At 35.3% G+C, this 26,833-nt stretch overlaps 3 protein-coding genes across 14 annotated transcripts in view; 1 reads left to right on the top strand and 2 right to left on the bottom strand.

The window, feature by feature from the left end:
* The window catches only part of LOC127871385 (unconventional myosin-XIX-like), a 200,443-nt gene that overhangs the window by 23,653 nt on the left and 149,957 nt on the right, over positions 1–26,833 (bottom strand). For 2 of the 5 annotated variants that reach the window (XR_008045313.1, XM_052414259.1), the window contains exons 1-11: positions 18,806–18,931; positions 12,618–12,767; positions 10,453–10,555; positions 9,943–10,085; positions 6,958–7,068; positions 6,777–6,832; positions 4,749–4,889; positions 3,330–3,432; positions 1,250–1,435; positions 772–853; positions 217–255 (exon numbers count right to left, since the gene is read on the bottom strand). Coding sequence is in view for 4 of the 5 variants with exons in the window: in XM_052414259.1 (XP_052270219.1) it covers positions 217–255; positions 772–853; positions 1,250–1,435; positions 3,330–3,432; positions 4,749–4,889; positions 6,777–6,832; positions 6,958–7,068; positions 9,943–10,085; positions 10,453–10,555; positions 12,618–12,734 (1,081 nt within the window). In the remaining variant the exon portion in view is untranslated. Of the gene's footprint in view, positions 1–216; positions 256–771; positions 854–1,249; positions 1,436–3,329; positions 3,433–4,748; positions 4,890–6,776; positions 6,833–6,957; positions 7,069–9,942; positions 10,086–10,452; positions 10,556–12,617; positions 12,768–18,805; positions 18,932–26,833 lie in introns of those variants that run through there. The other 3 variants (XM_052414267.1, XM_052414294.1, XM_052414278.1) reach the window with 3 other exon arrangements.
* Positions 1–26,833, bottom strand: part of LOC127871554 (WD repeat and SOCS box-containing protein 1-like) — a 229,476-nt gene that overhangs the window by 103,359 nt on the left and 99,284 nt on the right. The window lies entirely within an intron of this gene.
* The window catches only part of LOC127871640 (glutathione S-transferase theta-1-like), a 163,409-nt gene continuing 155,539 nt past the window's right edge, over positions 18,964–26,833 (top strand). For 2 of the 4 annotated variants that reach the window (XR_008045491.1, XR_008045487.1), the window contains exon 1: positions 19,382–23,330. Coding sequence is in view for 2 of the 4 variants with exons in the window: in XM_052414773.1 (XP_052270733.1) it covers positions 19,020–19,131; positions 19,288–19,375 (200 nt within the window). In the remaining 2 variants the exon portion in view is untranslated. The other 2 variants (XM_052414773.1, XM_052414765.1) reach the window with 2 other exon arrangements.

The raw sequence follows: 26,833 nt of genomic DNA, 5'->3' as shown, positions 1-26,833 counted from the left end.
GGGAATTCACCACAGCTATCCCATGAAAATTAGTGTCAAGGACTGAAATCTTAATACATGTAATACAATAATTGTCATATATTAACACAATCAATCTACTTTCTTCCATTCTAATTTTAAATATTTACAACAAAAAGGAAAACCACAAAACCAATGAAATAGCAAACAGAAAAATTGACAAGAAGTTCAAATACAACACAAGGTGGATGTATATACCTTCCAGGGCCATAAAGGCTGTGTCTAAGAACTGGTCATCTAGATTACAGAGAAGACTGTTTGCAACATTTAAATATTCCTGTTGAAAACAGTATAACTGCTTTGACTTAAGCGTCGATGACTTAAAAACCAACACTAACTCATGTTTAAAGAGTTTTACTTTATTACTTTTTAGGCATTTATAAAGCTTGCCAATCTGAATACATGTAAGTGTGTTACTATATTGTTTCCTGTTTACTGTTCATATTTTTTATATGAAATATCAGAAACTTTGAAAAATATGTAAATATTGAATAATAATTGGCCTCTGGAAACACACAAAAAAGAACAAAAAAGCACAATCCTTTGATTTCAAGGATAATTTCAAATTAACTGAAGCAAAAACAACCCCGCACCCATAAACAAAGACAATAGGTTGTTGCCCTATTTCAACCATAAATGTAACAAATCACACACTCAGCAAAAAGATGTCACCCCATGACATCAGCCAATTTACTAGTCATATATAGGTGGTAAGAAAATAGTTTCAGTCCATTTACACGTAACGTTGATTACCATTGTCGTTGAGCAGCTCACACAGTTCCTCCTCAATGGCGCTGATCTTAATGTTACAAATAAACAGTATGGCCACCAGAACCTGAAAGATAGAAAAATATTACCAGGTGTTCTCGCACTTTTGGTACTTGTATTTGTATACTTGTTTCCAGTTGTTTTTTTTATTTTTTATTTATTAATTTGATTGAAACTCAACTGTTAGGTTTTGTTTTACAACTTAAAAAGAACATTTTAAACATCAAGATAATACTTTCTAGCTTTTAATAATCTACATTTTTACTAGCAGTGACAATGACCTCACCAAACCAATCTCAAATGATACAGTCTACTTACAAAAGAAGAGTACTAAGAAGATTGGATCAAGTTTCACAAAATCATAAGATGTGTCTATACTGTAATGCAAATGTACATACATCAGTAATTTTCCACAAATTTATTTGAAATGAAACCGCAATTGAGGTCTATTTATTCCAATCACCTTGGTAACATCACGCTGGACCCCGTCTGAGAGGCCAATCTGTGTCATGGCACACAGGGTGGTGTTAAGGTCTCGGTGAGCGTGATGGTTCCTGACAGCAGGAAGCGTACAGAATGCCTCCTTACCCAGTCTACGGACCAGTTCACTTAGGGTAGACTCCAGGTCCGCAGAGAGGCTCTCCATTACCTAAGGGAACCAACATATAGTCTCCATGTGAAACAAAAAATACTCCCCATTACAAACAGGAACTGAAAAATACTCTTAATCATACAATCATTGAAAATAACAAGAGATGTGTTTGTCAGAAACACAATGCTTCTTACTGCGCCACTTTGAAGCCATATATTTGACCTTTGACTTTGAAGGAAGACTTTGACCTTTCACCACTCAAGATGTTCAGCTCCACGAGATACACATGTATTCCAGATATCAAGTTGCTATCTTCAATATTCAATAAAAAGTTATGGGCAATGTTTAAGTTTTTCGGACGGACGGACAGACTGACTGACAGACGAACGGACTGACGGACAGTTCAACTGCTATATGCCATCCTACTGGGGGCATAAACATTCTCTCCATTACCTAATGCTATGGAACATAGAACGACTATTTATTACCTGTGAAAAAGAGAATTACTCCCCATTACATGCGGAAAATAGAAATACTATTCATAAACCATGGACAATACAAATATTATCCATCAACTAGGGAAAGTAATACCCAACAACCTTTAAAGCAGTTTTTTTTGTTGCATATAAAATTTACTTTAAATATAAGTAACTTTTTAAAACATTGCATTAACAGGTGAATTCCATAAAAAGTAAGTCATAAGTTTACCCATTCATAAGTTTTCGGGTAAGATTTATTGAAAAATATGAGATTCATTAAAAAATAAATAAATGACCAAAAGGTACTTATATTATGTGTACTATACCACCTGTGGTTAAGATATAAGATATACATATATAATCTTTCAAAACAAACAAGAGATGTGTTTGTCAATGCCCCCTACTATGCTGTTTTGATTGATATTATTTTTTTTATCATTTGGTAGGTACAGATAATTTAAATTATTTCCCTTTAAAGCTTATTACTTCCCTTTGATTTGATTTTTTGACATTTGACCTTGAAGGATAACCTTGACTTTGACCTTTCACCACTCAAAATATGCAGCTCCATGAAATACACATGCCTGCCACATATCAAGTTGCTATCTGAAGGGACATATAAGTTATGAGCATTTTTGGAAACCTTAACGCGAAGTGTGCAGACAGACGGATGAACAGTCCGATCACTATATTAATCTTAGCTTAAATTTACTCAACATTTAATAACTGCACTTCAAAAAAAGCAAATTTCACAGGGCATATATCATGTTGCATTTTTTTATATAAATATTCAATGTGAATAACCCTGCCTCCTTTGAACATCAAATAGAGGCATATCCAATAAGGCACTTTATTTGAACATCAAATAGAGGCATATCCAATAAGGCACTTTATTCATGTAAGCACAATAGAGGCATATCCAATAAGGCACTTTATTAATGTATGCACATGGTGTACCTGCATATCTACTACATATTAAAATATGGCGCTTGTGTAAATGAAATTCTTAAACACATAGATCGGCAATATTGGCTAAAATCATATAAACAAAATAAGATGTTTGCGTTAATTGTGCATATGAAGAGACATATTGTTTTTTTGCCATCATGTCATAGGGTCAAACGTCCCAAAATAATGATGAAATGTCCCAATGCTGACAGAATTTTGGCATGTTTCATTGCAACCGGCTCCTGAGTCAATACTATATTTTTAAACTATTTTTTCGACATATGACTGAGTAATTGCAATGAAATTTAAAGATAATAGGCAATTATGAGAACAGGCAATAAGTTGTAATAATTTCATTTTTTAATAAATATATTTTAGTAGAGCTTTTAGGGCAAACATGTTTGAGTCCCAAAACTCATTGTCTCAGTTATCATCAATGGCAAATAACTCAGGCATGTAGCTTGATACAATACGCAGTGCAGCACATTATCTTAACTACCCGTATGCTTATCAGTTAAGATTACCTGGTAAAAGATGTGGAAGTTGGATTCATCTTGTGACTGATGTACCACGCGTGTCTTCTCCAAAAGATAGGTGTGAATTTCTGCTCCTACCATTTGACCATTCCTGTTTGCACAACAAAATGATTAACACATACTAACTGACAAAACTTGAAAATTAAAAGTGCAAACACCGTAATTTATTTGAATTTTCAGTCAAAGAAAGCACTTAAATTTTTTATTTTTTGCTGGGACATTTTCTATCATTATTGAATTGTGTTTAACTTTCCGAAATGGTTGTTTCGTTTTGTCTATTTCAATATGAACATTTTCACAATATGTAAATAGAATGTGCAAATACAGTTTATATAACATAATAGAATATTCATGACATTTACAAGAAACAACTGTAAATTACAACATTCAGGCGGCAAGGTGAAAACATCAAACATGTGGAATTATATATTGACTTAACCATGTTATGTTTAATAGTTACATGTATTTGGACCAAATTTACGAATAATAAGGCATTTTCTTGTAAAAGAGCATAATTAATTTGTACTTCAATTACTAAGTTCTGTGTTTGTCTAGTGTAATGTTACCATTTTTCATTGGTTTACCACTAAAGTTTACTTAACCAATGTTCTCAATTAGGCAACGTGGTTAAATGGTTTTGTAAATAGGGAATTTGATCATTTAATTCAAGGCATTATAAGTTAACTATAAGGGCAGGGAGGGGCTTCGGAAGGGCAGGGCGGGGTGCCCTTCCATTAAGGCCTTGCTGGAGCACTGTTAAGTTATCTTGGTCTATGGTTGTTGTTCAACATAAGTTGGTCTATTGAAATTTCTTATTTGAAAAGTTTTTGTTTTAATATCAAGTGTTATTGGTGAGTGAACATCTGAGTACATTCACAAAAGTCTTGGATTTCAAAATGAATAACATGCTTTAATACACTGGCTGTGCATGATGCATTATCAACAGTGCTTGAGTTTCAAGTGGTATTTGATAGTCTTCAAAGGTTTTTAAAATGCCAGATTGTTCATATGTTGTAGTTTAAAGAAATCAGTTCTAAAACTATCAGTAAGAGTCACTCCGTCTACCCCATTTTGAGTTAAAATCTCCTTATCAAGATTGTTTCTAAAATTTTCGTTTTGAATGGAAAAGTACGGGTCTTGGAAAGCATATCTTTGAAAAGCATGCCTGTTGAGGGAATGTAGACTTTACGACATTTAAGGTCACTGATGTCAATAAATTCAATAGTAAGGCCAAAAAAGCACATCAATATAAAAAATACATCATACTAAAATGAAGTCCAGAAATAATCCTATTATATTTTTTAATACACGTAACATTCCTTAACACTTAAAAACAAGCAACTGGTAAGGTTAAATACAGTTAACACACGAGACTGAAACATACAATACAATACAAAAAATATAAACCTTGAAAACTGGACTTTGATGAACTTGCCAAATCTGGAGCTATTATCATTGCGCTGGGTGACAGCATTACCAAATGCCTCCAGTATTGGGTTCGAGTCGAGGATTCTCTGTTCTATGGAGCTACACACCTGGTCTTGCTCCCTGAACGTATTTGAAGCAACAATAATAGCCATGTAATGCGAAAATGGTTCTTATGTATATGCAGCTATGGTAGCTCAGGACAAGTTGATTGTGCGCTACGCTGGCTGCATGTGGCGTAAGACCTATTTTTGAATTTTGTGGCTCATAAAATGTAGGTTCATAAGAATAGTTTTCCAAAAAAAAAACTTAAACACAATGATTAATTTGTAAGTAAATTTTGCTATATATTATTTTCATATAAATAGTATTAAATTGTGCTTTATATGAAACAAGAGCACCGCCTTGCGGGTGCAGACCGCTCATCTATTTTCTTTTTATCAATTTCAATCACAAAGGAGGGAGGAGTGGAGTGAAGAGGGGTGTATAGTGTGGGGGCGTGGACATTTATTACATTATTAAATGCAAAAAAAAAAAAATTCGAGGGGGGTGGGGGGGGGGGTTCTTGGGTGCGATGGTTGGACAGTATTTCAAACATAAAATAATAAAAATAAATATTTGTGTTTTTTAACCATTTCAAAAAAAAAAAAAAAAAAAAAATTGGGGGGGGGGGGGGGGGGGGGGGTATAGTATAGTGTGAGGGTGTGGTGGTCATTTGTGAGATGATCTTAAATTTTTTTTTAGGGGGGGGGGGGGATTCAGGGGGTATAGTAAAGTAGTAAAGTGTGAGGGTGTGGTGGTCATTTGTGACATGATCTTAGAAAATAAAAAATATTAGGGAGGGGGGAATTTGGCGGGGAGGGGGGGGGGGGGGGGTATTCTTGGGTGCGATGGTTGGACGGTATTTCAAACATAAAATAATAAAAATAAATATTTGTGTTTTTTAACCGTTTCAACAAAAACCAATTTGGGCGGGGTTTTTGGGGGGGGTGGGGGGGGGGGTATAGTATAGTGTGAGGGTGTGGTGGTCATTTGTGAGATGACCTTGAAAAAAAAATAATAATTTAGAGGGGGGTGGGGGGGGTGGGGGGGGTTTGGGTGGAGTCTATTGTGGTATGTCAGGTTAGAGTAGTTTTGTCAAAGTATCAATCAAATCTAATCATAATCTAATAATTTGACCTTGAGAGTCAAGGTCATTCAAAGGTCAAGGTAAAATTCAACTTTCCAGGAACAGTAACCTCATGATAGCATGAAAGTATTTGAAGTTTGAAAGCAATAGCCTTGATACTTTAGAAGTAAAGTGGATCAAAACACAAAATTTAACCATATATTCAAAGTTACTTAGTCAAAAACGGGCCATAATTCCGTAAAAATGACAACCAGAGTTATGCAAGTTGTCCTTTTACTGTACCCTTATGATAGTTTGCGAGTGTTCCAAGTATGAAAGCAATATCTATGATAGTTTAGGGGTAAAGTGGACCAAAACACAAAACTTAACAAAACTCTCAATTTTCTAAGTATAAAGGGCCCAAAATTCCGTCCAAATGCCAGTCAGATTTACATAACTTTGCCTGCACAGTCCCCTTATGATAGTTAATAAGTGTTGCAAGTATGAAAGCAATAGCTTTGATACTGTAGGAATAAAGTGGACCTCAACACAAAACTTAACCAAATTTTCAATTTTCTAAGTATAAAAAGGGCACATTATTCTGTCAAAATGCACGCCAGAGTTATCTTACTTTGCCTGCCCAGTCCCTCATGATAGTAAGTAAGTCTACCAAATTTTCAATGCAATAGCATTGATACTTTCTGACAAAAGTGGACCTAAACGCAAAACTTAACCGGACGCCGACGCCAAGGTGATGACAATAGCTCATTTTTTTTTTCAAAAAATAAATGAGCTAAAAAAAACATTTTAACAATTAAAATGTGATTTTACATTATGTGTATACTAGAATCATGTACATGTTTGTAAATGAAAGTATGGTACATACAATCCTAATGTCTCACCCTTTTCCAATCGCGACTAGTGTCAAATATCGCAGCAGATGCTTGGCAGAAACAGTCTACAAAAATAATACTTCATTACAACAATTATAATATGATGAAAATATTTACAGAAATATGCATTCTTACTACAACTATTACATGTACTCAAAACACTGAACCTAGCACTCAAACTGCCTCTCACCTTTCCTGAGCCACTTTCCCCACTGACGATTATACACTGATTGGCCTTACCCAACCCACGACACAGGTGCCTGAAGGCGTCTCCAGCTTTACTGTAGATGTGAGGAGAGTCCTGAAAATATAAAAGGGCAACTTATGTTCTCAAATAAGTTGACGTTAAATAACAAAAATGAGAGCTTTGTCAAAAAAGGGAATAAAAATATTACCCTGTTAACCAATACACCTTCACTTAGAGTTTAGTAGTAACAAGGGCTGTTTGTAAAACACGCATGCCCCCAAAATGGGCTGTCAGTTGTAGTGGCAGCCATTGTGTGAGTAACCATTTTACTGCTTCAGGTCAGTGACCTTGACCTTTGACCTAGTCCACTGAAAATCAAAAGGGGCCATCTGCCAGTCATGATCAATGTACCTATGAAGTTTCATGATCCTAGGCCTAAGCATTCTTGAGTTATCATCTGGAAACCATTTTACTGATTCGAGTCACTATGACCTTGACTTTTGACCTAGTGACCTGAAAATCAATCGGGGTCATCTGCCAGTCATGATCAATGTACCTATGAAGTTTCATGATCCTAGGCTTAAGCTTTCTTGAGTTATCATCAAGAAACCATTCTACTGTTTCGAGTCACTGTGACCTTGACCTTTGACATAGTGACCTAAAAATCAATAGGGGTTATCTGCCAGTCATGATCAATGTACCTATGAAGTTTCATGAACCTAGGCATAAGCATTCTCGAGTTATCATCCGGAAACCATTTTACTGTTTCGAGACACTGCGGCCTTGACCTTTGACCTAGTGACCTGAAAATCGATAGGGGTCATCTGCCAGTCATGATTAATGTATTACTGAAGTTTCATGATCCTAGGCATAAGTGTTCTTGACTCTTGAGTTATCATCTGGAAACCATTTTACTGTTTCTACTCCCTGTGACCTTGACCTTTGACCTACTGACCTGAAAATCAATAGGGGTTATCTGCCAGTGATGATCAATGAACCTATGAAGTTTCATGATACTAGGCCTAAGTGTTCTTGAGTTATCATCCGGAAACCATTTTACTGTTTCGAGTCAATGTGACCTTGACCTTTGACCTAGTGACCTGAAAATCAATAGGGGTCATCTGCCAGTCATGATCAATGTACCTATGAAGTTTCATAATCCCAGGCCTGAGCGTTCTTGAGTTATCATTCAGAAACCATATTACTGTTTTGAGTCACTGTGACCTTGACGTAGTGACCTGAAAATCAAAAGGGGTCATCTGCCAGTCATGATCAATGTACCTATGAAGTTTCATAATCCCAGGCCTAAGTGTTCTTGAGTTATCATTAGGAAACCATTTGGTGGACGGACCAACAGACATGACTGTGCAAAACAATATTCCCCCTCTTCTTCAAAGAGGGTCATACAAATATTATCTTGTTTAATCTATGTTTAAAAAGGAAAAACGATGTTGACTTGATGAGTTTTTAACAATAAATGCAATTCTTGATAAAATTGGTACTTATACACTTTATTTTTGCGAGCAATCAGTGTTGGTTATTGAATAAACATCAAAATAACCTGTCCAATGTTTCAACTGTTTTTATCATAAGTGAGATAAAAGTGTCAATAACATCTTTGCTTATAGCCCCTACTCCCCACAGTTTGCTAGTTAAAATTCGCTGAGTAAAACAAAACACGAGTGCCACTTATCAAAACGTACTCCTGTTTGTAACTACAAAGGTACTGATCTTTTGCAATATTACTTTGTTAACAAATTATTTATATTACCGTCAATGGTGAGTCATGTTTTTTAACTAGTCTCAAGCGCAAGTTGTCAGTATGTCATGAAAAACGCAAAATCGCACAAATTGTTCAATGAAAAGATAACAAAATTCAGGTTAACCTTTTTCAGAAAAATATAATGTTTTGGAAGGTTAACCAGTTAACCTCTTGCATCCCTTATATATAGTAGTAGTGAGTTTGCTAAACAAATTGCTATGTTCAAGGGCACAACAAAACCAGCAGCGTGTGGATTACTGGGCAGGGAGATACATATTTCAAGATTCAATTCAATGGCTTGAGAAATGAAGAAGTAGTTAGTTTCTCAAACGTATTAAATTTGATGCATAAAAATGGCTACTTTCAGAGCTTATTACTCAGAAATGTGGGGATCACTATGAGTGAAAACTGCGTCTCGCGCATCTACACTTCATTGCGATAACATTTTTTAAGTTTTGAATTGCTTGCAAAATATGGAAGACATTCAAGTCAAGAACTCAGAGTATTATCTGTTTACAGGCCCACAAACCAACAAACTGACAAGTGTAAATCCTATAAACCACTCTCAAACTTCATTTGCAGTGTATAATAAGTCAGTTTTTATAAAAAAAGGGTACAAGTAAAAATTGCAAGTTTGCATATTGGTTATTACTCTGATCGCATGTGAAGCAGCAAATGATCATAAATCTGTGTTTAGAAACCATACAAGTTCCCGATTGGTGCTAGATAGCCCATTTTAAGAAGGTGAAGGTCAAAGTAACGGCTGGTGTTTTGGGTGGGAAAAAAATGGCCATGCGAGATTTGATTTTACAAGTGGAATAGAGGATGTTGATAATCAACAGCTGTGTTAGTATGCAATTTTACAATTTTGCTGCAAGCCAAAATGTTAAAATATATTGACTGATTTGCAGGATTTTGATTTGGTGCAATGTACATCCCTTGTCATAAACGGATATACAAAGAGAGGCCTGTCCGGACACAGGCCAATCACTCAATCATAGATTAGTATATGCCTTCATCATCATCATCATCATCATCATCATCATCATCATCATCATCATCATCAGTAATTGCATCCCTCTAACTAGAGCATTCTCGCAATGAAGATAGAACTGTGCGTATGCAGCAGACAGGTCGGACTTTATGAGGGCAAACCAGTTAAATAAAATCTTCAAGACTCAGACTGCACATTTCAGTACAGATATGTTCTGAGTGCAGTATGATACCTCTGTATTTTCATGATAAGCCATCACAAGATCGCGGCTGTACAAGTTCTGGATTTCCTTGAAAGGGTTTATGGCAATCACTGTGCTGCCCGCGCTGGTGTAGAACAAGTCATGAGCAAACCTTTCATTCAGGCAACATAGAACTGCAAACAAAACATGGAAGACAAGATTTTGCTTAAGTTTTGTAAAAGCCATTTTTGGCAAAAGGAAAACCCCTAAGAGATATAAAATAACATTATTTTATATTGCAAACAAATATTTTTTTCTCATACGAAATTCAGTTAAGAGTCAACATGGATTTTTGTTAAATAGCTTTGAAACTGACTGACAAACAAGAACAGACTAAAAATGCAATTAGCTATTTATAAAGGAAATAATGACAGAGATCTCATTTAAAAAACTGTACTGCACTGTCAAAAGTGTTTCTATGAGAAAAGCTTCTAATTTGATTAGAATGTTCTACGAATATAAACAGACTTTTGGTAAAAAATCCCCAAACTTCTCAACTACCTGAAGCTTGGTTGATAGGTGCAAGCTGTATTAGATTGTCCACTGACAGCAAACGCTGGTCAGAGCTTGGTAACAATGTATCACATTCATGTACTGAGGTCTCCTACAAATAAAAAAGGCAATGTATAGTGCAAATCGGCACATCTTTGATAGTAACAGAACATGTTTTAAAAGTGCATTCATGCTCATATTCTCATGTATTATTTAATATATTGTTATGTAATCTTTTTATCAATTCATAACACAATCTGAAAAACCTGGGTGATGTTTGACCCTGTGTCTATTTACAAAATATGTAGTTATGTTAGCATGCAGCCGAATTATTGTCAGTGTCCATAAGTAAATAAATAAATAAATATATAATTATATTGTCAGACTCAATATATTCAATATTGTCATGTAATTGAATATTGAGTGCACACTAGATACTTGGTCATCATTCACTGACTCTCTTTTGCAAATGTCACAAGTACAGTCAAAACCCAATGATTTCAACTCATGTGGCTCCATTTTCCGGTTGGCTCAAATGGGGACAGTAAAATTTGATCTGGAAAATTTGCGATGTTTTGACTAAAATTGGAAAATTAGTGTTATTGTTGTTTTGCTTAAAAATGCTTCAAAATGAGAATAAAGTGTTTTCAGTATTCTTGTTACTGAGTATGAACTTAAATGGATGGGAGATGAACAAAATATTGATTGAAATCTTTTCCATTGGGAATTTTAAGCTCACATTTGGGAAAAATATATACTTTTTATGCCCCCGGATGGAATGATCTGGAGTTTATAGCTTTTGGCGGTCAGTCTGTCTGTCATTGTATGTGTGTGCATGTGTGTCTGTCCCATAAACTGTAACCTTGGTCATAACTTTTGCAATATTGAAGATAGCAACTTGATATTTGGCATACATGTGTATCTCATGGAGCTGCACATTTTGAGTGGTGAAAGGACAAGGTCATCCTTCAAGGTCAAATATATGGCTTCAAAGCGGCATAGTAGGGGGCTTTGCGTTTCACAAACAGAGCTCTTGTTTCGATTGGGAATGGGGCCGATTACCAGACCAGTTTTTTTTAAATGAAAAAAACACTAGCCCTGTTTTCACTTTGACACTCTTGTGACACTTGGAGCATGGATTTTTACAGCCAGATTAAGGTCATAAAACTTGGCAGATGCATACCTGAGTGCAATGGACCATAACATTTGCTCAATTGGGTAAATAACCATGTATGAAAATTGTTGGACAAAAACAATGGATTCACCCAAAAGTACTTGAAACAGTTTGTCTTATTAAGGAAGCACAATGTTTAATGTTTTAACTTTTTCGTTCTATCATTTCAGGCAAGAATTAGTAAAGCTGTGAAATTATATTTATTTCAAAGCAGAAAAAGAGTTTATCACTATATAATTATTGTATATTGATGTATTGCTTTTATTTCAAAATAATTGTAATTTTCTGACACATTCATTTTTGTCTCTAAAGTTTTGGATACATGTATTTTTTTTAAATATTTTTTGTATTTAAATTGTCAATCACAAACAAAATAAATGATTTCTAAGTGTCCGAAAACTTACAGTTATTATGGTACATTTATAATATGTTATTTGTTTTATTATATGTGTTACTGTTTTAAAATATGCATTAATACAAATAGTAATTTTATATTTGGTTCTTATTAATTCAACAGCAGTAAATAGTACAGAGTTTAGGCAGTTTGAATAATTTTTAAACAAAAAATGTAAACATATTGGCAATTTATGTAAGTAACCATAAGTTCATGTAAGTAAAAATAAATATATTAGAAATTGGTTGGCGCCTATTGCAGATGGCTCAAACTTTGGTCGTTAACCCAGCGAGTTCCAGCAATCGAGTTTGATTGTACTTGCTTTTGACATTAACCCATTTATGCCCAGTGGACTCTCCCATCCTTCTAAATTGGATCAATTTATTTCCAAAATTAGGGGTGTCAAGTATATTTATTTCTATATTTTGAATATTTCATAAAGAAATTCATTTAAGCAAACAGCGCAGACCCAGATGAGACGCCGCATTATGCGGCGTCTCATCTGGGTCTACGCTGTTTGCAATGTCCTTTTTTCAGGACGCTAGGCATAAATGGGTTAACTGTATATTATAAATATATTTTATATGTTTCCACATAATCAATCACCTCAGTGTGTAAAACTGCAACAGTGCACTTGTCATCTTCCACCATTAGCACTTTACCCTTAAGCCAAACAGACTGATTATCTGGAAGATAAACTGCCAACCCTGGGACAACAGACATGGTAATTGGTATTTGGTCTAGATGTCATCAAACCTGAAATAAAACAAAAGCATCAGTTAGACTGATAAGTGCTCTCATTATGCCTGTGGGGGCTTCTTGAAGTTATCTTTGGACTCGTGTTCAGACCATTTATACTTTTTTGTGTAGTACTTTGACAGTTGTATAATGTTAATAAATTGTATCATAAATAGAGAGTATTTTTAATTTCTGAATCTGAGGTGGAAGCAGGCCATATATATACAATGTGGCAACATTAGCCAAAAAAGTAGCAAGACACCAAACCAAGACTATGGAAAACTCTATTCAAATAGACATTTTACACAAATTAAACATACATACAATGATGCTTGATGAGCTACATTTGGTTGTAATCGGTTCTTGGTCGTTTCGCCCTAAAACCTGTTCGCCCTAGGTCACCCTGAGTTGTTTTGCCTTCTATCGTTTCGCCCTTACAAGTGGGTTGTTTTGCCCTTATTCAATTCTTATAGAATATTATGGTTTTGTAAATGTTTGTTTCGGTCTGAATAGTATTTGTTTTACATATATGGGAAATTAAGATAATTTGAATATGACAAATTTTATTATTGCACAATTATCCGTTTGATTTCAATTTCAAGTAATTAACAGAAACATTATGATACATTATGTTACAAACTAAGTATCACAATTAATTAGTTTGGCAGAGGTATGATGCATTGATTTCCCAATTAAAATAATTTCTGGACCAATTACAATTATCAAACAAACTTAGATTGGAAGACATCTGTGATCAGACAGGGCCCTCAATCTATCAAATCTGCAGCCGAATTTCGGCGGCAGTCCCCCACCTGAAAAGTATACTTTTTTCCCCTTTTGGGGGGAAAAATTCCCCCTAAAAAAAAAAAAAAATTTTTTTTTTTATTTTTTTATAGAAAGATGTGTCTCATGATAATTATATCTCAATTCTATTTCAATTTAATCGTTTCAAACATACTAAATTATGAAAAATGCAATGAATATAGTGCAAACATGTACAAATCAAATAATGAGAGAGTAAGTAAAAAATTCCCCCAAAAAGGGAAACGCCGCGAAAATTCCCCCTCCTAAGGGCTGCGGACCCCTTCCCCCAAAGTAGTGTGAGGGCTCTGTCAGATGATTGGCTAATTAATAGCAAAGAAAATGTTAAAGACCATATTTTAAAGGCGTTATATTGATTTTATAAACGTTTATCCAGTTTGCATCTTTTGATCTCAAGATATTATCCGAAAGTGTATATACTATATGCAAAGCAACTTGGCTATGGCATCGTCATTCGTGAATTTAAATATCGACACGTTCTTATGGCAGACAAATTGTGTATTTCGTGTGATCAGACAGTCACACCTCGCCAACGTGCCATCACATGTGATTCAGGGGACAGATGGCAACATCAGACTATGATACAAATCCAAATATATGAAATATAAATAACTTTGTAGTTTGTTATATTTCAAAGTGTCTCTAGTGTTGAACATAACGCCTCATTTGGATGACAACATACCTGAAGCAAAAGACACAGTAATAAAGATAATATAATACTGTATTAAACAATATCCCTTCTTCTTCTGCCAAGTAATGGCCACCTTCAACTGATTGAAGATTATTGCCATGGTGTGCATTAGAGATAAAGAAAAGAGAAAGTGAGAGTAAAAAAGTGAAGTATATACAGTGTGAGATAAAAGCGGAGGGGAAGTTAGATAAAGTGTTTGGCTAGTTGAGCTCTGAAGATCTCAACTGAGCCAGCTGACAGTATATCTGGTGGAAGGTTGTTTCATTCCCTGATGGTTCTCGGGAAGAATGATTGTTGGCGATAGAGCGTTCTGCAGAATGGGATGTGAAAGTAGAATAAGTTGTTTGTTGGTTCGGACTTGTTCAGATTTGGCTTGAGACGATTTTTGGATGGAAAGTGTACAAGATTGTTTACAATTTTATAAAACATTATGAGTCGTGCTTCTTTGCGTCGGTCTTCTAGTGATTTCCACTGGAGGTCTTTCAGCATGTCTGTAACGCTTGAGCGATTTTTGTATCTGTTTTTGACGTATCTGGCTCCTCGACGTTGGAACATTTCCAGCCTATCCGTCTCACCCTTTTCATATGGGTCCCAGATGGTGCAGGTATATTCCAATGAGGGACGGACGAGTGTCATATATGCTTGTTCTTTGATGGCTGTGGATGCAATGTTTAGGTTTCTTCGGATGAAGCTTAGGTTTCTGCTGGCTTTACTACTGATGTTGTTAATGTGTTCGCCCCAGTCTAGCTTTTCATTCAATGTACATCCAAGGTATTTGATTGATTTGACATGTTCTAAAATGTGGTTATGGAGTTTATATTGATGGATGAGGGCTTTGCGCTTGCGGGTTATTGAGATGACTTGGCATTTTTCTGGGTGAAATTCCATTTTCCATTTATTTTCCCACGATGCTAGTTTGTTTAGGTCTTCTTGTAATTTTATGCAGTCTGTGTCTCCTGATATGGTGAGGTATGCAATGGTGTCATCAGCAAAAAGTCGGACCGTAGATTTAAGGCCGTCTGGGATGTCATTTATGTAGAAGAGTCGACTTGTACTGTGTCTGAGGATTCGCCTTCTAGCACGACCTTCTGCGTTCTGTTTGTAAGGAATGCTTGGATCCAGGCTAGGGTCTTTCCTTGTATGCCATAGTGTTCGAGCTTGTGAAGGAGGAGGCTGTGGTGTACCTTGTCGAACGCTTTCGAGAAGTCCATTACAAGGACATCAGTTTGGTGGCCATTCTCCATGTTTTGGGTCACGTCATGTTGGGTGAACTCCAGGAGCTGGGTTTCGCAAGATCTGCCCTTCCGAAATCCGTGTTGTAGTGGGTAGAGTAATTTGTTTGTTTCAGCACGTTTCATGATGTTGCTGGTAACAATGTGTTCTAGGAGTTTGCAGCAGATGCAAGTTAGAGATATTGGCCTGTAGTTAGCTGGGTCATTTTTGTTTCCTTTTTTGAAGACTGGAGTTACGTTCGCCTTTCGCCAGTCGTCTGGGATGGTTCTGGTGTCCCATTCAGCTTGTGACAAGCTAAATATAAATTCTTTTAAATCGATTTTTGTATACAAACAAGGGCGAAATTGGATTTAGGGCGAAACGACTCAGGGCAAACAGGAATTAGGGGGAAACGGCTCAGGAGCGAACGGGAATAAGGGAAAAACGACCCGGATTTGTTGTAAACCAAATGTGGCTAATATAATATTCACATGGCCATGGGCAATTTGCTACGGATGGGGGGGGGGGCACTTCAAAGTTTAAGTAAAAACTTTTTGTTTGTGCGGTCAGATATTGTGTTTAACAATAAAATTTTCCACATTTAAATGCGGTATTCCATGGTTTACAGGATTCGACATTAACTTTTTTTACAGCCAGACCATTGGACCAGCTCCTCTTAAAATGTACTAGCCCTAATCTGATGTCTACTAGGCCATAAATGCAAATAAACAGAATTGTGTCGTGTAACTGTTTAATCAGGTTTTATCAGAAAATAATTAGTGAACACAAGAAAGTTATTTTGATGCACAGAGTAAAAAAAAAATTAAACTATTTAACAACATAAATTGTTTGTTGTAATTTCACTGTTTATCACCAGTTAAACAAATGATGTCTGTACAGCAGGTGACATTTATTAAACGTTATCAAATTCTGGCCTCCTTGACCGCTGTGCTCCATGCTACCACAGCTCCAATGCCCTTTTCCATCATAATCTGTGCCAGTTTTACCGTCGGATTTTTCTTTATTAACTTATTTGTCGGACGAAAATCCAATCTTGAACAAAGTCACTCTTTAAATTACATTCACTAGTCTTCTACGCCAAGATGTTTACATTGACGATACCGATTTTTGATAGAAGTCGTAAAAACATGATGCAAAGTTCTACGACACTGCAGAAAATCATTAACTATTTCAGTGCTGGAACCGAATTTTGAAGGTCTTTGAAAACAGTTTGGATCCAGATTAGACGCCACAGAACGTGGCGTCCAATCTGGATCCAAACTGTTGCTTTTCTGATAGTATTCTTTGAAAAAAATTGAAGAAAATGCTAATTTTAGAAATTCAGCAGACAACATTTTAGCAGACTACAATTTCCCAGCATGCAAAGGGTTAAAGGGATCTTTTCACACTTTGGTAAATTGACAAAATTGAAAAAAGTTGTTTCAGATTCGCAAATTTTCGTTTTAGTTATGATATTTGTGAGGAAACAGTAATACTGAACATTTACCATGGTCTAATATAGCCATTATATGCATCTTTTGACGATTTTAAAACCTAAAAATTATAAAGCGTTGCAAAGCGAAACGATTGAATAATTTGGAGAGTTCTGTTTTTGTCGTTAAATTTTGTGAAACTACGAAGATTGCTTATATAAGGTATAAAATACGTCAAGTAAGTGTACTCGGCGGAATAGCTCAGTAGGCTAAAGCGTTTTTACTTCTGGACTCTGGCAGGACTCCAGGGGTCACTGGTTCGAAACCTGGTCCAGGCAATGTTCTTTTCCTTTTTTTAATTTTATTCTTGATTTTTTACTGGAGCTTTTACGATCCAATGTTTACATTTATCGATATAAAGCATTTAATGAATAAGTTAAAAAATGCCAAAATCTGTGAAAAGGCACCTTTAATATTCATGACAACTTTACCAATGGAAACAAGCTATTTCTGCGGGAAGCTCTCCTTCGCGTCTAAAAATAGCGATGAATCATGTGAATGCTCCGCGTTTATTTATATACGCTAGTTTTGTTCTGATGTAAATATCCTCCAATTACCATAAGTCGACCGGTTAAGGAAATAAGTAAAAGAATTTCTGAATTTATGCAACAAAATGCAGCAATATACTATTTACCTTCAGAGATTTATTTAATTCCCGTTAAATCAATGTCAAAATGATTATTTACAGCATGTTTTACTACGCAAAGCCGATAGTTCCTTACACACTACAAGAACATTAACTTCGCGCGTTGTTTACCTTAAGTTGATACGTCACATCTGGGAAAGGGACAGCACTCTAGTGGTAATGGATTAGGCCAACTTAACTTAAAACTTCGCTTCTTTGAACAATTTTAACAAGAACTAAAACAGTAAATATATATTAAATATGTTTTCAATATTTTATAAATACAATTGAACAAGTTTCCTTCACTTTTCTTAAAAACAATTTTCACTCTTCTTTAGCACAGCATGGGCACATAAATGTTGCACCTCTTCTGATGACTTTAATTTCTGTACAAAATGACAGGTGTACCCAGTGGTTGCAGGCCTTATTGTCACACTGTGCCCATTTTACAAAAGTCGTTTTGGATAAGCCTTAAAATAAATCAAGTAAAAAAAAATCACCATTAAGAAAAGGTCTGAAAACCAATTTAATAAAAAAAGCTTTGCCTTAAATTTACTACGATTTACTACTATTTCCGATATGAAGCGCTGTCAATGAAAGTGTTATGTTAAGATCGTCGGCTTTACATTTCAATTTTTGTGGGAATTTAATAAATAGGACCAATACAATGTATGGGATATAGTCAAATTTGTGTAATTTTAGTTAATTTTTTTATTTTGAAATGCAATTTTACCTGTTTTTTCCTCGTTTTGTTTTTATTTGTTTTTGTTTATAAGCGTAGTTATGTCACTTTATCGAATTACTCGGAGCGCTTGCGTGTGACGTCATCCAAATGGCCGCGTTCTTAATGTAAACAAAGTGGTCGAAATTAGGTCATGGTCGACTTACGGTAATCGTACGATAATGGATACAATAGTCAATAGTTATTTTACACATTAAGAGAAAAAGGTTTTCGGTTAGTTATAGTTATATGAATCAGTATAGATTTTGTATGTACAACCAGTCGGACAAGCTAGCCCAGTTTTACTAGCCCGACCACCGATCTTACTAGACAATGTCTGTCGGACGTGCCTTAGTGTCGAACCCTGAGTTTATCAAATGTAAACGTCTGGTATTAAATAAAATTGATACAGCGAGGTGACAATTGCTATTTGCTTAAAGATTTCCGACAGATTGTTGACATGTGAGGCTCCATAATTATTGAGATCTTTACCTTTGGAAATACCTGTGGATAGAAATAAAAGCACATGTTTAACATGATGTTAGTGTCATGTTATGGTGTTATGTTTCAAAAATGGCGCTGACAGATTTTGAACAAGGCGCTTGCATTTCAATGTTTACTTGACTTAGTCTGTGTTGCAAGCGCATCTACGACATGGTCTTGGTAAAGAATAAATTTGATTGGTTTGACATCTAAACAAAACAAAATGGCTCTCAAATATTATTTCGATTTAATGTCCCAACCTTCAAGAGCGGTTTATATATTTTTAAAAGCAAATAAAATAAATTTCGAGCCAAAGCCGATTGCTCTTAGGAAAGGTAATCTTCATAATATGTTGGCATGAGTTGTCAATTATTAATTTTAACAGAATTTTCGATGCTAGCGCTAGGTTCATAAATTGTCACGTTTTAAAAAAGAGGCGTTTATTTCATAAGTTTGGAAAATGAAGTGATTAATACACGTTTTTATTTCAGGTGAACATCTTACGGAGGAATATAAGCGTGTTAATCCATGGATGAAGGTGCCAACTTTGGAGGACAATGGCTTTATTCTTACAGAAAGGTAAACAACTCCTTGCAATTTACAGCACCTTAAAATTGAGTCGTGTGAGAAAAAATACGAGGATCTGAAAAATACTCTACAAAGTGTTGTTGAAGAGCAAGTTGAAAAAGCCATCACTGAGTACAGAGAGCGCGAGGAGCGTAAGTTGAACATTATTATACACAATGTGCCAGAACCGAGAGCGGAAAGCACCGATAAGAAGGGGGACGATGAAATTTCTCTGAAAGAAATACTTCTTACAACCAAATGTGTTGGTCTGAAAAATTTTGATTTTGTACGCTTGGGAAGGCCATCGGACGGAAGGGATCGACTGAACAAGGTAACTCTTGGGAGTGTTTCAGACAAACACAGAGTTCTAGGGGGGACAAGGTATCTGAGGGCGAAGATAGGGCAAGTTTATGCTCACAGATGGAGCAAGATTTTCATAACCCCTGATCAGACTAAAGAAGAGAGAATAAAGAATATGAATCTCAAAAGGGAACTGGAGAAGCGAAAGTTGGAAGAGAAAAATCATGATTTAATTATTTTTAGAGGGGAAATAGTGGAAAGAAGATCAGATAGTCTTGTGAATAGCACAATGGCGACACCGGGCATTTCAGAGCCGGGTCGGCCATTTCGTCTATGATAAATTTAAAGAAACTGTAAATAGAGTTAGTGTTCCAGTTTCAAGTGTTCACCACAGTTCTTTCGTTGACAGTTTTTCAAGTTGTGTTAATCACAGTTCTTTCGTTGAAAGTTTTTCAAGTTGTGTTAATGACTCTTTGTCTGAAAACAATGAGATTTTAAACAGTAATCAGAGCAATGATTTGCAGTATAGGCATAAACAGTGTCAAGCAATTAACTCTAGTCTAATCATGTGTGATTTTAAATCAATAAGTGATCAGGAACCCTGTGATAATTACCGAAGTATTGATTCCACTATTGTCGCGAAAACAGTTTTAACAGAATCAATTGCAGAAAGATGTAAGTGCATGTATACTAATGCAGATCAGCTCCAAAACAAACTTGATGAATTGCGTTTGCAGTTGTCTATTGTGTCACCAGACTTTGTATTTGTTACAGAAGTGTTACCCAAGTATAATTTCGACAATATATCATGTTCTTCCACATTGTATCATATTGATGGTTACTCAGCTTTTCCTGGAACTGACCTTGGTAGAGGTGTCATTATTTATGCGAAAACAGAATTGAATGTTTCACCAAATACCACTCTTAATTCCTTTTATGGTGATGCTTCGTGGATTGACTGGATTAGTGATAGCAAAACAATAACATTAGGGTGTATATATCGGAGCCCCTCCAACACTAGAAACTGTGATGAAATTAACCATTTATTAAACATGGCAGTTGGACTCGCCGAGAATTTATTAATTACGGGAGACTTTAATATGAAGGACATTGATTGGGACACGTACACCACCACACATGAAGAGGATCATCATGAAAGCTTATTTATTGAGTGCTTAAGAGATAACTTTTTGTTTCAACATGTAAACCAATTCACAAGATGTAGAAATGATCAGAGCAAGAACATACTTGACCTAATTTTATCTAAAGATGAGAATGACATAGTGAACTTAGAATATCTACCATCCCTGGGATGCAGTGATCATGTAAAACTACTATTTGACTTTTTATGTGATTTCAAAATAATATGTACTGGAGCTAGTTCCTATCAATACAGGAAATGTGATTTAATACGCTTTACGGAAGAGTGGGAAACAACAAACTGGCAGGAATATTTCCAACACAGCGATGCTAACAGCATGTGGGAGTCTTTTGTTTGCAAATTCAGAGCTAGTGTGGAAAAGTTTGTTCCAAAGTTTAAACCAAAATCAGGACACATGAAGAAACCGTTGTGGATGACACAGGATTCATTGAGATTTATTAAGGGGAAGCGTCATGCCTGGAATAAATATATGGCTACTAAAAGGACGGCAGACTTTGGAACATATAAAGTGGTGAGAAATGCGGCCAATGAATGTGTGAAGAAGAGTAAGAAAAACTATGAACGGACTATTTCGCTTAAAGCTAAAAGTGAACCGAAGCAATTTTGGCGGTATGTAAAAAGTTAAGTTAAGTCAAAAATTGGCGTTTCTAATTTGAAACGGGACGATGGGGGGTTTGTTGGATCGGACAATGAAAAGGCGGATGTTCTTAATGGGTTTTTTGCCTCTGTGTTTACAAAAGAAACTTTACATAATATACCTGATTTACCAGATAAAACTGTGGAAAATAATTTAAATGACATACATGTTTCTGAAGTGGAAGTCTTAAATTTGCTAAAGGATATTGATTCGTCTAAGTCCATGGGTCCGGATGAAATACATCCATATTTGCTTAAAAGTATGCCTGACGTTTTTGTCAAACCGCTTTCATTTATTTTCAAGAAGTCTCTGTCATCCGGAGAAGTTCCAAAAGGGTGGAAAGATGCAAGAATATCGCCAATTTTCAAGAAGGGTAACAAAACTGAGCCATGTAACTACAGACCAGTTAGTCTCACATCAGTAGTCTGCAAGATTCTTGAAAAAATAGTTAGAAAACATATCATGTATCATTTAAGTGTGAATAATTTATTATCAAATGATCAATACGGCTTTAGACCACATAGATCCTGTCGTTACAGTTGCTACATGTTATGGAGGACTGGACAAAGTTCATCGAAGGAAGCGAAAGCTGGGACAGCATTTACTCAGACCTTGCGAAAGCTTTTGATAAAGTTGCGCATAGAAGACTCATAAGGAAGGTATCTGCGTATGGCATTAAGGGAAATGTTCTGGCCTGGATTGAGAACTTTCTGAGTCAGAGAAGACAGTGTGTGTCAATAAAGGGAAGTACATCTAGCTGGATAAGTGTAGAGAGTGGAGTTCCTCAGGGAAGTGTGCTTGGTCCAGTACTTTTTATAATATATGTTAACGATATCACCGACTCTGTGAGCTGTATTTCTAAAATATTTGCTGACGACACCAAGTTATATGCACCTGTGACGGACTCAGGCAGGATGCAGGAGGATCTTGACTCTCTCAGCGAATGGGCACAAAAATGGGAACTTGCCTTCAACGTTGACAAATGCAAAGTTATACATTACGGAAACAATAACCCCAATCAACAGTATACTATGAATAATAAGCCTCTGCAGGCTGCAACTGAGGAATGTGATCTGGGAGTGCTCTTCGAAAGAGATCTAAAATTTAGTAAGCATATATCTACAAAGATAAATAAAGCAAACAGTATCCTAGCCTTAATAAAGAGATCTTTTGAGTTCATGGACAAATACTTATTTTTGAAATTATATACTGCCTTGGTGCGTCCGCATGTTCAGTTTGCAAATGTTATATGGTACCCATATTTAAAAAAGGACATTATTAGCAAATAAAAAGTTCAAAAAAGAGCCACAAAACTTGTACCGAATTTGAGGAATTCATCCTATGAGGAACGACTTAAAGAACTAAACTTACCATCACTTGCTCATCGCAGAATTCGTGGGGATGCCATTCAAACATTTAAAATAGTCAAAAATATAGATGATTGCGTTTTTGAGAACTTTTTCAATTATACATCATCAACTAGAGGACATAACCTTAAGCTTGAGAAACCAAAGTCCAGAACATCTTTTTGTCAAAATCAATTTTCCAGAAGAGTGATTAACATGTGGAATGACTTGCCTCAATGTGTAGTTGATGCCAAGAATGTATTAGAATTCAAGAGCAGGATTGATCTACATTGGAATGGGGACATAGTGTATAAGTTTTAGTGATCACAACTGTTGTTTGTCAAAAGGACATTCATTCTTTACCATACTTAAGGAACTATTTTTTACTGAATAAGGGCTATTTTTATTAGTTGTGAGAACACATACGGATACAGTACCATAAGACGTCGATAAGAAGAGGGGTTTAAAAAGGACTTTAGTCCTTACCACAGAGCCCAAAATCATCCTACAGGTATCCTACAGGTAATATAATATCACTATTCCTTTTCCCAGCTATATGACCCCTGGGTAGCTGGCATTTATGTACATTAAAAAGATAAATGTATTATGAAGAACAAGGTATTTTTCCTTCATAAGCAAGGGTCTTATATTGGCCCCTCCTCCCAAACAGAAAGCCTTTCTGTTGCATAATTTAAAAGAAATGTAGGAAAAGGGCCTCTCTAACAGGCCCTCTCCCAACATTTCTTTAAAATGATGCAGTTTTCCCCTAGCGTCAAGCTTAATTGAGGAATGATGTCCCCTTTTTAAGTTTTGGTGATATTTTCCCCCTCAAAATGGAATGCCAGGACCTTTACCCAAATAAAGAAAACAACATGGGAGAACTAAAATGGGCTGTCCTTAAAGAACGTCACACTATTTGTGACCATTTTTAACCCTCTCCCTGTCACCATCTATCACACATCTCGGATGCCCACCCCTTAAATAGACCAGTTGACGAGTGACGTCACGCGCACCTGCAAATATTAGACTCCGCCCACTGGTTGGCAAAAAGAGGTGAAATTCATATAAGCGCATATAGAGAAGGTTGAAATAATCATCGTTTTTATTGATAATCATGCACTATATCAAATATAATTTTACTAACTATGTCTGAATAAAACATAAGCGTGCAAGGAAATGCATTTTATGAACGATTATATTGTTGTTATTATTAGTTTTTTACTATAAACGAACTCGGGAGTGGAACACAATAAACGAGCTTGGTATATGTGGTTACCATAAAAATCTCTTTTTGGCACATCTTCGAGACCATTTTTAAGATTTAACATTCTCAGATATTAAAATTCTTTCAGAATAAATCAAATTTAATGAACACAAATAAGAATGTAATCAAAAAGCAAATAGATCGACTTTATGTATGCAACATATAGTAACTTATTCGAACATTTATGCCTGTAAAAACTTACCTTGTTACACATTCAATGAACTATCTTCATAAATGTAATAGATTTTATTTAATTATTCACACCAATTTTGACACTCTTTGTAAATCAGCCTTTTTAACCCGGTGTTTTATTGCACCTTTGTTTATCATAAACCGATTATCTCGTTATGATCGGATACTGTCCAAACAATTACAAAGAACACATGGTGTCTCAAATCCATGGACCTATTTGGGTCCCTGCATAAACCACATGTGGCATACAAGTGTCTGGTCATTAAACAACATTTATGATACCTCCATGTCATCTCTTGGCATATTGAGCAATCATCTAAGCAAAATTGTAAAGCCAAAATACGAAACAGTTGCTTTAAAAAAATATGTTAACATATTTGAAAAATTGAAGATATTTGTCCGAAATGGATTAGCAGTAACTAGTGTATATATTAGCCAGTTTAATTATAATAATACAGTGTTTAATAACTATTAATTAAAAATATTGTGCAATTTTACTGCTACCTAATTAACGTAATTAACGAGTACCGGCAAATGTAAAATCGGCTATTACGTGTTATGATTGTACCTTACTGTAGTGTACGAAACGACATCATGAAAACAAGCAAACAAAAAAAGGGTAAAAAATACTTGCGTAAAATAATTAAATATATAAATTTATTTATCATAAAATGCTAGATTGTTATCACTCCTTATCGCCAGAATAGAGAGTGCACGCAAAGACAGTTCAATTTGCATAATATGCGGTTTTTGTTTTTCATATGTATGCTAAACTTTATGATAATGTCATTCGATGGAAACGAAACGATAGTTCATTCAATGGAAAATTAAATAACTACAATATTTACAAATTGTAATGTATTCCGCTTTTAGGGCATTGTTTTATAATTGATTAAATGCACCTCTTACACTATCGTTCGCTTATGAACAATAACACTATGTACACCGCTTATAATTATAATCAAATTAATGTATGTGTTATTATCTTTGAAATATAAATTATCAAAATCTTACTATCACAAAGATTACGAAGAATAGTTTATGTTTTGTTTTGTGGGATTGCCAGTTTTTAGTCTTCCGACCACATTTAATCTGCCGGTAATAACTAATTCGTATTTTTATACAGAGGAAATTATATTTATGAATATACATTTATTGGTACTAAATGTTATATTTTTGCAATATTATTGACAAGTTTTAATGTTTATTTCGGATTTTTGTATCGTTTTATTGACTAAACAAAAGACATGTATACATGTTTTACGTTACTGTAACCAGTGTTTTTTGCCAACCAGTCAGTGCTCATGCGCGGAAAATCCCGAATGTATACAATAACATTCAACTGGTCTATTAAATCACACTTTCAAACATTTTTTTTATTAACACTTAATTAAAATGTAATATTAACGCACTTCACTATTAAATATTATTCAAATATACACCTTCCAATTAAAAGAACTATCACAATATTAGCATGACTATAATAGCAGAATAGTTAATTGGCAACAGTTTTTATAGTTATTCATTGAAGCAGCAACTAAATCTAGATTGATTTTTAAAACAAAAGTTGCTAAAATACTTAGTATGTCTTGACAATTTTGTAATAAACATCATTTATCTGCTTTCTCATTTACAAATACATGAATTATAGGTGAGGTCAACCGTCAATGCTATGATGATCTACCGATTGTGCAATAGTTATCACATGTAGGATATATATTTATGCAGTGGACAACATATAATTAATTATTCTTCTTGAAAGCAAGGCTATGCATCATACAAAGGCTTCATAAAAGCATACTAGCACTCCTAGGGAGAGGATTTGTGAACAACCCAATCAGAAAATACACATTTCATTTTATTTTTACTTAAAACTTACTCAAATGTTTCACAAAATCATTGGAAATTATTTTAAAGCTATTCAATTCTACAAAAAAAATGTGTGACGTCTCATGTGGCAACCCCCCCCCCCCCTTACCATTGTCACAAACTGTCACACTTTCTTAAATCCCCTCCCCACTTCTGAAGAGTGATGTACTTTATGGACAGCCCTAAACATGACCATTAAATGACAATTCAACAGGTGTCCATCAAAGCAATTTATCAGATAAAGATACCTCTGTCACATGGTCTGACAAAGTGTCAAAGTAACAGTTTAAATAGTTCAATTAGAGTAAACTTCATAGGCATAGCAATCGCTTATTTGGTAATTAGCCAATTGAAACAATCCAAGATATTGGTTTCAACAGAAAATTGCTCATACATTCGTTTTACTCAAATTGACATTGGTTTGCTATTATCATGACAACCCGGACATTGGTTCCTATGTTATTTTTACAAACTGGACACTGGACATTGGTTTGGGCTGTGTATGAACCAATGTGTGCCTGTGTTAAAACATCCCAGGAACCAATGTCAGGGCGGTCAAGATAATGTGGGAACCAATTGCCAACCTTTCAAAATAACACAGTAACCAATCCCCAGACTATCTAAATAACTTAGGAAACTATGTATGAGGGTGCTGTAAAGAACAATACATGTCACTTTACAGAAGTTGCAAATCAAGTTC

The sequence above is a fragment of the Dreissena polymorpha genome, chromosome 1 (genome assembly GCF_020536995.1).
Source record: "Dreissena polymorpha isolate Duluth1 chromosome 1, UMN_Dpol_1.0, whole genome shotgun sequence".
In the NCBI taxonomy this organism is placed as follows: domain Eukaryota; kingdom Metazoa; phylum Mollusca; class Bivalvia; order Myida; family Dreissenidae; genus Dreissena; species Dreissena polymorpha.
The sequence above is the reverse complement of the archived record's forward strand: the minus strand, read 5'-3'. Positions and strand labels throughout refer to the sequence as shown.